Source organism: Capricornis sumatraensis, chromosome X, assembly GCF_032405125.1.
Source record: "Capricornis sumatraensis isolate serow.1 chromosome X, serow.2, whole genome shotgun sequence".
Lineage (NCBI taxonomy): Eukaryota > Metazoa > Chordata > Mammalia > Artiodactyla > Bovidae > Capricornis > Capricornis sumatraensis.
Window position 1 is genome coordinate 119,203,127 of NC_091092.1, and position 13,934 is coordinate 119,217,060.

A 13,934-nucleotide genomic window follows, 5' to 3' on the forward strand; every position below is an offset into this window, starting at 1 on the left:
CAAATTAATACTCTGAAGAAAAACAACCTCTTACAAGTAAAAATATTTGAAAAAAAAAGAAACATATAATATGTAGAAGTTACTTGTGTGAAACAGAGAAATATGATCGAAATAAATGTGATCTACCCACTACTACCACGCGCTCTTTAGAAGCTTGAATGCTTTTTAAGAAACATTCTCTTCTAATGTCATGTTATCTTGTTTGCATTGTGAACCATATATTCAGTACTTTTAGTGTGTTTTATAAATACCCAAACTTTTAAAACATGAAAACAGCTAGAAACTATGATTTATAAAATTCATACATTTGAATTGTGAAGCACAATAAAACTTATCCAAAGTAAGAACATTTGAAAATACTAAAACCTCCTTCACCTCTTCACCTTTCTACTTTAAATCATCATTCACTATATATCTCTCATATGGATAAAAGAAAACAGATATATATTTTGTTAAACTAGACCTAAACTCGCTTACCTTTTAAAGCTGTAACAAGTTACTGGTTTTCTTCCCTCCACCCCTACTGCTCTGCACTATTTAGGAGCTTGACTGCTTTCTTCCAACACAAAGGGCACAAAGTTCTCTGCCCCTTCCCTAGATTTGGGAGGAGCTGCGGGACTTGGCCCTGGAAGGGGCACTGGCTTCAGCCATGGGTGGAGCCCTGGCCGCACCTCTCAGCCCTGCTCTCTCCGCCTGATCTCTCAGAGCCTCGTCATAGAGGTCTGGGAAGGAACTAGGGACCCTACCGTGGAACTTGGCTAGAACCTCCAGTACCTTCATCTTACTGGTCTCAGCACAAGCTCTCGGGCCCCACAGGAACTCGTAGCGCGGAGGATCACTATTGGGCACCTGGCGGTAGTTCAGGTACTCCTTCTGCACCAGATCTTTGGTGATGAGCCTTCTGGGCTCCCCAAAGATCCAGTGCCTCCTCCCAGCATAGATCCCCAACATACTGAGGAATTCCCAGATCTACTCCTCGGTGGCACAGTTACCATTCATGAAGATGTCCCCGAGGAGCACCATGAGGAGACCAGACTTGGGAAGCACCCCCCTCACCACTCGGACAATCGTTTCCCCCGAGGGTGAGCTGGCTGATGAGGGTGTAGATGTTCCTGCTACGGTCGACTTCCTTCATCTCCAGGCCAAAGACCAGCTCCAGGCGCTCAAGGGCTGTACTGAGGATCTCAGGGAAGTGCTGCCTGTACTTCCTGCTGACGATTTTCATCAGGGCATTCTGCGTGACGGCTTCCTTCTTGGTGTACCTCTCCAGCAGGAACTCCACCAGTATCCTGGCCTTCCTGGCCAGAGGATCTTTGCGAGGGCTCTGAGTGGCAGGGGCTGCCTGGGAGGCACCTGCACTTTCCTCCTCTGGGCCCTGGGCTCCTTCATCAGATCCTGCACAAGAAGGTCCTGCATCAGGAGAGCTAGGGGCCATGGCTCCCTGAAGCTCCTGGTGATCGCCAGCAGCAGGGGAGCTCAGGGGAGAACCCTGAGGGGCAGAAGAGGGGGAGGAGGGGCACTCCTCCTTTGGGGCTGCAGCAGCACTCGCCTGGGCCTCCTGAGTGTCCCCCCAGACCTGGTGGCGTTTCCCGCGGGCATGGAACTTGTTCTTGTGCCTCCGAGGCATGCTGACAGCAGGTCAGGGGACGCAGGTGGGAGTGCGGGCAGGAAAGAAGGCAAGGAGGGCACCTGGAGGAGGGACAAGGACATGCTGTGAGAACCTTCAGCGAGGAGAGTCTTCCCTGGCTTGAATGGAAGCCGCCTCTGAGGGGTCCTCAAGGCCAGTGCTCTAGGACCCACAGGGTTCCTGTTCTCCTGGCCAGCCTGTCTCCTGAGACTGCTGAATAGCAAGGGAGAGTGAGCCCTGGGGTGCAGCAGACAGTCCTGCCTGGGCGTTAGAAGGGGCGGGGCAGTGGGACCTGGCAGGGGAGGCAAGTCCTCTCAGCTGACATTCAGAGTCAGGATGAAAATTGGTGCGATACACCTCCATATCCAACACCCCCTCTCTCGCACCCAGCCCGTTCCCTCTCCTGTCTGAAATTGACGCTGCCACCTTCCCTGTCACCCCAGACAAGGATAAGAGTGAGTACTCAGCCTCCCATGGAGGGTCCCAGGACCTTCCCTTCTTCTGTGTCGTGGTTGCCCCTTCACAATCAGGCTCAAGCTCCCCTCTCAGACCACCGCCCCACTTTCCAATGTTTGGCTGGAAGCGGTGATCACAGGGGAGGGTACTGAGCTGCCCGTTAGTCACCGAGGCTGGTCCTCATCCCGACTCTCCCCGAACCCTGACATCCTCTCTCTACTGACCAGCTGTCAGCAACTCAGACCCAAGTCCCCTCTTCTTTGAGTGTTCCGTGTCCGAGGTAGCAGTGAGGGAGCCCCTCAGCCTTTAGAGCAGCCCGACGGGTACCCGGATGATCCACAGCCAAATCGCGGTGAGTGGGGGTTTACACATGGCTGCTGTTCTGGTGTATGGAGACCCTCAGTACCCCCGAGGGTCCCTCCTTCACTCCACAGGGCTCGTGGCTCTCCCACTGCTGAGCGGAGCTGGGGTCCAGCAGAGCCTGACTGAGGCATTCTTTCCCGAGACCCCCTAGTGGTTAGTGGGATTGTCTTGGGGCCTAAGAGCTAGGCTGGATCCTCTGGTCTGAGTGCAGGGCTAGGGTGGCCGGAGGCTGTGCGGCCCCCTCTTTTCAGATAGAAAAGGGATTCGGGGTGCAGAGACGTGTCCCTGCACTCGTAACTCACGTCACGTCCGATCTTGACACCCGATGACACTTGGGACTGCTCCCTCTGGCCACCGTCAATGGCAGCTCTGAGATAGCGGCACTGTCAAGGATGGCGTCGCTCCCCCAGCGTGCTTACGAGGACGTCACTTCATGTCCTGGGCATCTGGGCTCCAGGAGGACAGCAGGGCCGGGACCTGGACAGGCGGGGTTCCAGGGGAGCTTCTCCCGGGATTGGCACGTGGACTTTGCCTTGACTCTTAAGGGGTCCTGGGACATCCCTGTCCTGAACTGTTAGCTGGCTTACTCCATGCCTCTCACTTGTGTCAGCACCCGCAGCAGGAAGAATTGGGGAGCCCACACCTAACAGCCGTTCTGGAGCCCATGAGACCAACAGCGAGGGCTCTCTGGGCTCCCTCTTCTGGAGTAAGCGATGCTCTGTCATTCTCCATGCCTTGCCTTAACCCCTGTAGATGCTGGGCTACGTCCCATCTGCTGATCCGAGGACAAGGCCTCATATCGAAAATGTGAACCCCCGAGTCTCCTGGTATGAAGTGCACATACGTCTCATCTCACCATTTCTACCTGAGGCTTCCTGGACATGGCTGCTACAGGTAAGATGAGCTGAGAGGGAAGGATGGGAGACTGTCTTCTGAGGTGTGGAACCCCTCACATCTCACTCAGAAACTTCATTCATATTGACTGCTGACAGGGCCTGGAAATCCTTCCCTTTCTGGTATAAGTCCACCGCTGTCCCCAGCCATGCTCATACAATTCCAGAAGAGTAAGTGAAGGGGCTCCTTAGCCTGACAGTTCTCACTGTGGGCTCTCAGTCGACTGCAGGGTCATTGCTCAAAAGTTCTGAGATGAAGTTCTGTCGCTTTTACAATTCCTGTGATACTAACTTTTCTCTTTTAGTCCCTGGGTGATAGTCTATTAAGGTGATCGTTTCAAAGGGCCAGTTCTCATCCCCTAGCATTCCCTGGTGGCTCAGACACTAAAGAATCTGCCTGCGGTGCGGGAGACCTGGGTTCAATCCGGGGATTGGGAAGACCCCCTGGAGGAGGGCATGGCAACCCACTCTAGTATTCTTGCCTGGAGTTTCCCGTTGGACAGAGGAGCCTGGTGGGCTACAGTCCATGGGGTCGCAAAGAGTTGGACACAACTCAGTGAATAAGCACGCACACAACAAACTTTGTGCTGGTTATTTCATGATCTGGGCTGTACTGCCAAACCAAGCCAAACTTTGGTGCCCCATGGGCCTGGCATGGGGCCTCGGATGTGCTGCCTCAGATTCCTTCCGTGAAGCAGTGGAGATTCATGATCCCAGGGCTCAAGTTTAAAGCCTCTTCCAGCTGATCCTGTTGTCTGCTTCCCTTGCAGGCTGCACATCTGTGCCAGTCTTAAGTACTCCCCCACCTGGGCACACATAGGGTCAAGTTCACTGGAGACTTACTGTCCATCAGGGATTATTTAATTTTGTGTTTTCACTTTTGTTAATAGTTTTCTTCATTCCTTCCATAAGATTTCCGTGGTTACTTCTAGGTACAAAAAGCAGCAGACCGTGTTTCATTGTGATCTGAACACATTCTACTCTGAATGTGGTACTAACTCTGTACTCGAGTTACAGAAAATTAACAGTCTTCCAATATCTGTACGTCATGAATATACATAACATACTATTCTGTTTGAGCCTTTTTGTTCCTAAGTCTCTCAGGAAATACTTCTTGTTGCCTCCATGAAGACTGTATAGATTTTTCTAAAGTTTCTTTGTGGGTAAATTTTTTCTATGGTTGCTTTTGTTTATGGTGTATTTTCTGTTACTTGGTGCAAGTAATTGTTCATTCTTCCAGACCAACTGGATGATTTTGCTGTCATGATCTTTTTTTATTCCAGATTTTTGAAGTCTCTTATATGTTTGAATATTTCCTGTCCTGTTTTCTAAGAATTTTAATTCGAGAATCAAATTGTTACTGTCTTTTGCTTTTCATTACTTCTGACTTTTATTCACTTGGCATTGTTGTATATAATTCTAGTGGCTATGTGTACTTCCCTAGATTTTTTTCTAGTTTTTAAATTAATAGATTTTTTAAACAGTTATTTAAATTAGAAGATAATTAAATGGTGTGTCAGGTTCTCTTGTATGAAGCAGCTGTCAGTATACATATATCCCCTCCCTCATTAACTTCCCTCCCACCCGAACTCACCCCTCAAGGTCGTCACAGAGCTGATCCTTGTGTCACCCAGAACTTCCCCCACATGCTTGTTGTCCACATGGTAGTGCATATTTGTCCATGCCACTCTCTCAATTCGTCTCACTGTCTGCTTCCCCCGATGTGTCCACACGCCCGTTCTCTAGGTCTGTGTCTCCATTCTTGCCCTGCAAATAGATTTGTAACTACCCTTTTGTGGCCTTTCTTTCTCATTCTCTTAATAGTATACTTTGCAGATAGAAGTTTTTAATATTTACAAGCTTCCACTTATTATTTTCTTTCATGGACTGTGCTTTTGGAGTTGTTCCTAAAATCTCATTACCAAACTCAAGTTTTGCCCCCATGTTATCTTCTAGATTTTTTTTGCCTATTCCATATGGCATGTGAAATCCTAGTCCCTGTCCAGCGATTGAACCTCTTCCCCCAGCAGTGGAAGTGTTGAGTCTTAAACACTGGACTGCCAGGGATGTCCCCGCAAATTTTTTTTTACTTGTGAGTTTTTCATTTAGGTCTGTGATTCCTTTGCAGTTAATTATTTTGAAAGGTTTAGAGTTTGTATGTGTATTCATTTTTCTTAGATATGGATGCCTAGTTATCTGAGGACTGTGAGTTTAAAAGACTGTCCTTTTCCATTGAATTGCCTTTGCGCCTTTGTTAAAGGTCGGTTGAGTGTTTGGGGTGTCTGTTTCTAGATTTTCTGTTCTATGCCATTGATCTGTCTAGTATTCTGTTAATAGCATACAGTCTTGGGTATTGTAGCTTTAAAGTAAGTTTTGAAATCCAGTAATATCAATTCTCTGACTTAGATCTTTAATATTGACTTCAGTGGGTATTATGATCATTTCATTTTTGACATAAAATTTAAATTGTTGGCTGCCATCGACAAGCTAACTTGCTGGAATTTTGAACAGAATTGCATTAAGTAAGTATCTAGGTTAAGTCGGAAATAAGTGCCATCTCAACAATTATATCGTCTGCCTATTGATGAACATGGCATGTCTATTTATTTAGATCTTCTTTAATTTTTTTCAGTGCAGTTTATGAGTTTTTCTTATGTAAATCTTACACATATTTTTAAAGAAATATTTCTAATGTATTTTGGTGCTAATGTAAATGGTGTTTTTAATTGCAAGTTCCATCTCTTTATTGGAAAAGAATTGACTATTATATATTAGCCTTATTAATATATTAATTCTATAACAATTATATATTGATCCTATATTAACCTTATTAACCTATGCTCCTGGCTTATTAATGCCAGGAGCTTTCTTATTGATGATTATAATTCCATTTTTCTCTTCCAAATATCTGTATCTTTTGCTTCCTTCTCTCATCTCATTGCATTGGCTAGGCCTTTCAGTACAGTGTTACATAGGCATGGTGAGAAGGGATATCCTCACCTTGTTCCTCACCTTAGTGTCACAGCATCTGTCTTCTCACTGTGAAGTAGGATGTTTTACCTGTATTTCTTTTCAGATGTTGTACATGAAGCTGAGGAAATGCCTGTCTGTATCTAGTTTGCTGAGAATTTTGATGATGAATGGGTGTTGGATTTTATCAGATGATGTTTTCCTTTCATCTGTTGATCTGATTTTGTGATTATCTTCGGTAGACTATTGTTATTATGATTTATGATTACTGATTTTCAAATGTTGCACCTCTGAAATGCATCCTACTTAGATATAGTATGTAATTCCTTCTATGGATTGTTAGGTTTCTTTTATTTTGTTGGGGATTTTGCTTCTATGTTCATGAGAGGTATTTGTGTGCAGTTTTTTTCTTTTAATTTCTTCCTCTGATTTTGATGTTCGAGTGTAATACTCACCTCACAGAAAGGAATTAGGAGGTGTTCCTTTTGCTTCTATCTTCTGGGAGAGATTGCAGAGAATTGTTATCATTTCTTCCTTAAATTTTTGATAGAATTCATCAGTGGAAACCTCTGGGTCTGTTACTGTCTTTATTGGAAGCTTATTAGTTATAGATTAAATTTCTTTAATAGATACGACCTATTCAGAGTATGTATTTTTCTTTGTGAAAGTGGTGCTAAGTTATCCCTTCAAGCAGTTTCTCAACTGAACCTTTCATTTTTGTAGGCACAGAGTTGTTTATAATATTCACTGATTATCCTTTTCATGTCCATGGAGTCAGTAGTAATGGCCCTTCCTTCATTTCTGCTATTAGTAATTTAATTTGTGTTTTCTTTCTTTTTTCTTGTTTAGCCTGGGGAGAATTGTATCTTCTTTTTATTTTGTATCTTTAAAGAAACTTCTCTGGGTTTTGTTCTTTTTCTGCATTACCTTCCTTTTTTAGTGTCATTGGTTTCCACTTTGATTTATTCTTCCTCTGCTTTTTCTTTTCTTTACAAGTTTACTAATACAGAAGCTTAAGTTATTAATTGTAGGTTTTCTTTGTTATAGGCACTCAATGCTGTATATATCTCTTTACTGATTTTGCTGTATCAAACCACTTCTGATAAGTTGTAATTTTGTTTCCATTTTGTAAAATATTTTAAAATTTCTCATTAGAGTTTCTCTTTGGCCCATGTGTTATTTAGATGTTTATTGTTTAGTCTGCAAATAATCTTTAATTTTCTTGCTGTCTTTTTGTTATCAATTTCTAGTTTATTTTCATCACATTCTGAGAGCATTCTCTGTATTATTTGTATTGTTTTAAATTTGATGATGTACATTTTATGGCTTAGACTGCGATCTGTCTTGATGTATGTTCCATGTGAACTGGAAAATAATGTGTTTCCCTGCTGTCATTCAATATTCTATAAATGTCATTTAGATCTCATTAATGGTTGTTAGTCCTGCCCATTTTTATTCCTGATTTTCTTGTTCTGAATACTGCTTTACCAGAAAGAGTTTCAGTGAGTACATTTTTTTTTTACCACTCATATTAGCATCGTATAAGTTTTCTCTGTCCCTTTACTTTTTATCTATTCATGTCTTTGACTTTAGAGTGGGTTTCTTATAGATCCCAAGTTCATAGTCACTCAGTCATGTCCCACTCTTTGCAAGCCCATGGACCATAGCCTGCCAGACTCCTCAGTCCATGGGGATTCTACAGGCAGGAGTACTGGAGTGGGCTGCCATGCTCTACTCCAGGGAATCTTCCCAACCCAGGTATCCAACCTTGGTCTCTTGCAATGCATGTGGATTCTGTACGATAAGAGCCTCCAGGGAAGCCCAAAATAAAGATGGACAGCAAGGGCTAGGTATACTTTGTTGTTTCAATTTCTTTTCATAAATCTCTACTTTATATTTGTATATTTATACCATTCACATTAAAAGTGATTATGCAGAGTTTGTTTCAGTTCAGTTCAGTTGCTCAGTCGTGTCTGACTCTTTGCGACCCCATGAATCGCAGCACGCCAGGCCTCCCTATCCATCACCAACTCCCGGAGTTCATTCAGACACATCCGTCGAGTCAGTGATGCCATCCACCCGTCTCATCCTCTGTCGTCCCCTTCTCCTCCTGCCCCCAATCCCTCCCAGCATCAAAGTCTTTTCTAATGAGTCAATTCTTTGCATGAGGTGGCCAAAGTACTGGAGTTTCAGCTTTAGCATCATTCCTTCCAAAGAAATCACAGGGCTGATCTCTTTCAAAATGGACTGGTTGAATCTCCTTTTTTTTATTCATTGAATTTATTCTTTGTTGTTGTTATTGCTGTGTTAATATTCTGCTGTTTTTCTGCCTTGTCTACTTTTAAATGAATATTTAACATTATTTCATTTTCTCCCCTCTTGGGAGATCAGTTATATATTTAAATTTTTTTTACTGCTTTTTGTAGAGTTTGCATGATACATCTGCAACTCATTCAAATTCTCTTTTAAATAACACTATCCTGCTTCATGGTTGGTGCAAGTATCTTGTTTCCCAGTTCCTCCTCTCCTGGCCTTGCAACCATTTCTGCCAGTTTTCTTTTATCCATAAGGTATAATCACTAGATGCATTGTTGGTTTTCTATTATTTTCAATAAATACTTATCTTTTTGATCAATTGAAGGTAATACAAAGGTTTGTTTTAACTTCGTTTATTCTTTATGTAACTCTGTTCCTTTCTTTACATAGACCAGAGTTCCTGACCTATATAATTTTCCTTTCCCAGAAAAATTTCTTTTAGCATTTCTTGCAGAGTAGTTCTGCTAGATTTCCATCAGTTTTTGTTTGTTATATAAAGTCTTTGTTTTTCATTATTTTTGAAGTATTTTCCCCACTTGCTACTAAATTCTAGGTTGGTACTAGTGGTTTTTTTTTTTTTTTCTTACAATGAATTGAAACTTTAATTCTGGTCTTTTCTTGATAGCATGGTTCACGAAGAGAAATTTTAAGTAATTGTTACTCTTGTTCTTCTATAGCAAGTTCTTCTTCTTCTTCTTTTTTTTTTTTTTTTTCTAGTGTTCCTCAAGAATTATGTTTCCTTTTGGTTTTCGGAAGTTTGAGTGTGATATGTCAAAGTTTAGATTTTTTTTTTTTCTGTTTATCCTGCTTGGTATATTCTGAGCTTCCTAGATGCCATCCAACCATCTCATCCTCTGTCATCCCGTTCTCATGTGCTCAATCTTTGCCAGCCTCAGGGTCTTTTCAAGAGTCAGTTCTTTGCATTAGGTATAGCCAAAGTATTGGAGTTTCAGCTTCAACATCAGTCCTTCCAATGAATATTAAGGACTGATTTCCTTTAGGATGGACTGGTAGGACCTCCTTGCAGTCCAAGGGACTCTCAAGAGTCTTCTCCAACACCACAGTTCAAAAGCATCAATTCTTCGGTGCTCAGCTTTCTTTACAGTCCAAATCTCACATCCACACATGACTAGTGGAAAAGGCATAGCCTTGACTAGATGGACCTTTGTTGGCAAAGTAACGTCTCTGCTTTTTAATATGCTGTCTAGGTTGGTCATACCTTTTCTTCCAAGGAGTAAGCGTCTTTTAATTTCATGGCTGCACTCACCATCTGCAGTGATTTTGGAGCCCCAAAAATAAAGTCTGACACTGTTTCCACTGTTTCCCCATCTATTTGCCGAAGTGATGGGACAGGATGCCATGATCTTAGTTTTCTGAATGTCGAGTTTTAAGCCAACTTATAACTCCAATGGCGCCTAACTCCAATGGCGCCTTCACCATTGGAAATTTTGTGTCTACCAGGCCCAAAGACAGTGTCAACTGCCACCCAAGCGTTCTTTGGGGATGCACAGCCTGGGCGTCCTCCTTGCAGCTCTTAATTGAGGGGAGCCATGACACAGTGAGCTGACCCAGATCTTGCCCTGTGGGTCATGGAACAGAAAAAAGCAGAGAGTGACAGCAAGCAAGTGTTCATGGGAGAGAGAGAGCGAAAGTCAGGGGTCTCCAGGCGACAGTTTGGGCAAGACCACTGGAGTTCACCGTGGCAGCAATCCTAGTCACGGTACCAAATATGTCACTTGTGAAAGGAAATTTCCTCAGTTCTTGCTCTTGCAAAGAAAGGGAAGGACTCTGAACTAGTGCACATCAGGGAACTTGTCTTATGAAGGTCACTTTACCAGTCTTGTGAACTTGAGAAAATTGCAAGTTATCCATCTATAAATGGAGTCTGCTAAATCCTATCCTGCATGAATGCTGGAATGCATGTACTACATATAAAGCAGAGTCATGCTGATTAAGAAACACTGGTCTTTCATTTAATGGAAGTTATGATTCAATGTGTTTTACATATACCCAACGTGTGGCTTTCAAAACTTTAAAACAGCAAACAATGTGATTTATATGATTAATACATTTGTATTCTGAAGCACAATAAACCTTATGAAAAGTAATTAACATTTGAAAATACTAAACTCCTTCCTCAACTCTTTAATCTAATTTAAATCAACTTTCACTAGATATTTTTCCTATGGATAAAGGACAAAGATATATATTTTGTTAAAATGAGTTGTACCTAAACACCCTTACTACATAAAACTGTAAAGAACAACAACTTTTGTTCCCTCCAAACTGCTACTCTCTACTATTTAGGAGCTTGACACCTCTGTTCCAACACAAAAGGGTAGAAAGTGTCTGGGCCTCCCTCCCTAGGTGTGGGAGGAGCTGTAGGACTTGTCCCTGGAAGGGGCACAGGCCTCAGCCATTGTGGGAGCCCTGGCCGTGCCTCTCAGCCCTGCTCTCTCCGCCTGATCTCTCAGAGCCTCGTCCTAGAGGTCTGGGAAGGAAGTCAGGACCGTATCATGGATCTTGCCCAGTACCTCCAACACCTTCATCTTATTGGTCACAACACAAGCTCTCGGGCCCCACAGGAACTCGTAGTGTGGAGGATCGCCATTGGGCACCTGTCGATACTTCAGGTACTTCTTCTGCACCAGATCTTTGGTGATGAGCCTTCTGGGCTCCCCAAAGATCCAGTGCTTCCTCCCAGTATAGACCCCCAACACACTGAGGAATTCCCAGACCTCCTCCCCGGTGGTGAGTTTGCCCTTCATGAAGATAATCCCTAGGAGCACAGTGAGGAAACCAGACTTGGGCAGACACTTCTCATCACTCAGACCTTCACCGTCCCCGAGGTTGAGGTTGTTGATGAGAGCATAGATGTTCCTGCTACGGTCGACTTCCATCAGCTCCAGGCCAAATACCAGCTCCATGTGCTTAGAAGCTCTCCTGAGGATCTCAGGGAAGTGCTGCCTATACTTCCTGCCAATGACCTTCAGCAGGGCATGCTGCGAGTTGGGCTCCTTCTTGGCATATATCTCTAGCAGGAACTCCACCAGCATACTGGCTTTCCTGGTCAGAGGATCTTTGCGAGGGCTCTGAGTGGCAGGGGCTGCCTGGGAGGCACCTGCACTTTCCTCCTCTGGGCCCTGGGCTCCTTCATCAGATCCTGCACAGGAAGGCTCTGCATCAGGAGAGCTAGGGGCCATGGCTTCTGAAGCTCCTGCTGATCTCCGGTAGCAGGGGAGCTTGGGGGAGAAGCCTGAGGGACAGACGAGGGGGAGGAGGGGCACTCCTCTTTGGGGGCTGCAGCAGCAGTGGTCTGGGCCTCCTGGGGATACTTAGTGTCCCCCTGGACCTGGTGGAATTTCACACGGGCATGGTACTTGTTCTTGTGCCTCTGAGGCATGGTGACACAGGTTATGGATCACAAGCGCATGCGGGCAGGGTGGCAGGCAAGAAGGGCACCTAGAGGAAGGACAAGCAGATGTTGTGAGCAACTGCAATGAGGAGAGTCCTCCTTGGCTTGAACTCAAGCTGCCTCTGAGGGGTCCTTGAAGGCCAGTGCTCTAGGACCCACAAGTCTCGTGTTCTCCTGGTGAGCCCTTTCCTTGAGACTGCTGAGTAAGAAGTGAGAGTGAATGCTGGGGCGCAGCCAAACAGCCCTGCCTGGGCGTTAGAAGGAGGCCTGTGGGAGCTGGCAGGCGAGGCAGGTCCTTTCAGTTCACATTTCAGAGTCATGATGAAAACTGGGACAAGACTCCCTCATGTCACCCCGGCCCCCAAAGCCACCCACCTTGTTCCCTCTCTTGCTTTGAAGTGGATGCTGCAACCTTTCCTGTCACCCCAGACAATGACATGAGGGAATGTTCAGGCCCCCAATGAAGGGAGCAGGAACCTGCCCTTGTGCTGTCTCGAGGATGCCCCTCACAACAAAGCTGCAGCCTCCCCTGACAACCACCGCCCCCGGCCCTGTGTTTGGCTGGGAGGAAGTGCTGGTCACGGGAGGGTCCTGAGTCGGCCGTGTGATGCGGAGGATGTTCATTACCCTGATTCCTCCCAAGCCCTGACATCCTCCCTCTGCTGACCAGCTGCCAGACCTTCGGAACGAGGTCCCCACTTCCCCGATTATCCCGTGTTGGTGATCGCAGTCAGGGAGCCCCTCCGGATTTAGAACTGCCCAGATGCTGACCAGTTGCTCTCTGACCAAGTCACGCTGGGTAAGGGGTTAGGCGTGGTGGCCAATCTGGGGTGTGGAGACACTCAGTCCCCACGCGGGTCCCTCCTTCACTCCACAGAATCCTGGACTTCCCTCCCACCGAACAGAGCCAGGGTCCACCAACCCCGCACCCAGATCCACCACCCCGAACCCAGGTTATGTCCCAAGAACCCGTGTGTGTAGCCGATGGACATTGCACCTAAGAGCCAGGCCCGAGCCTCCAGGCGTAGAGTAGGTGCGGGATTGCCAGGGGGCTGTGAAGTCCCCTCTTTTTAGATGGGAAAAGTGTTAGGAGTGCCAGGGCATATCTTTGTAACTATCCAGTGCAATTGTAATTCATGTCACCTTTGACTTGGACCCCTGATGAGACCTCGGACTCCTCCCTCTGGGCACAGCTACAGCAGCTCTCAAAGATAGCAGCCCTCTCAAAGATGACATCACACCCCATCGTGGATAGGGGGCCGTCACTTCCTATCATGCTTCTGGGCTCCAGGAGGACAGCAGGGGCACGGCCTGGGTGGGCGGGGTTCCGGGGGAGTTTCCCGCAGGAGCGGGGATATGGTCCCTTCTTCGACTCATAGTGGGTCCTGGGATGTCCCTGCTGATCTCAGCCAACTGGCCTCACTCCTTGCCTCTCACTTCTCTCAGTAAACCAAGCAGGAAGAATTTGGGAGCCCGAGCCTGACAGCCTTCCTGGAGCTGCTGAGACAGACAGTGAGGGCACTCTGAGGCACATGTGTGCTGAGTGATGCTCTCTGTCCTCTATCCAGGTCTTCCCCTGAGCGTAATGCTGCGTTACGTGCCGTCTGCTGACCTGAGGGCAAGGCCTCACCTGGAAGATGTCAATCCCCAGACTCCAGGTGAAACGCGCACTGGCATCTCATCTGATTGCTTCTGCCTAAGGCTCCCTGGAAATGGCTGCTGCAGGTAAGATAAGTGAGAGGGAAGGATGGGAGAATGCCTTCTGTGGTGTGGAACCCCTGACATCTCACTCAGGATCTTTATATTGACTGCAGATGGAGCCTGGAAACCCTTCCCTTTCTGGTATAAAACCACCCCTGTCCCCAACCATGCCCCACATAATCCCAGCAGAGAA

The 13,934-nt window shown here is 45.9% G+C and overlaps 1 protein-coding gene and 1 pseudogene across 1 annotated transcript; both read right to left on the reverse strand.

Annotated features, from left to right (window-relative positions):
• Positions 1-594: 594 nt before the first annotated feature.
• On the reverse strand, positions 595-1,627 carry LOC138071905 (melanoma-associated antigen B4-like; annotated as a pseudogene).
• Positions 1,628-11,108: 9,481 nt separating this feature from the next.
• LOC138071906 (melanoma-associated antigen B4-like) lies at positions 11,109-13,286 on the reverse strand. The gene is made up of 2 exons (XM_068963283.1): positions 13,184-13,286; positions 11,109-11,881 (listed from the first exon to the last, which is right to left on the reverse strand). The coding sequence occupies exons 1-2, from the start codon at positions 13,284-13,286 to the stop codon at positions 11,109-11,111; spliced, it is 876 nt and encodes a 291-aa protein (XP_068819384.1).
• Positions 13,287-13,934: the final 648 nt, after the last annotated feature.

What these genes read in the sequence shown, in the direction of transcription:
- LOC138071906 (XM_068963283.1), bottom strand. Translation starts at nt 13,286, where the DNA reads ATGGGGTGTGATGTCATCTTTGAGAGGGCTGCTATCTTTGAGAGCTGC. An exon ending in ATCAGGGGTCCAAGTCAAAG is followed by an intron (nt 11,882 to 13,183) that starts GTGACATGAATT and finishes TCTGTCCCTCAG; the next exon opens with GCTTCTCCCCCAAGCTCCCC.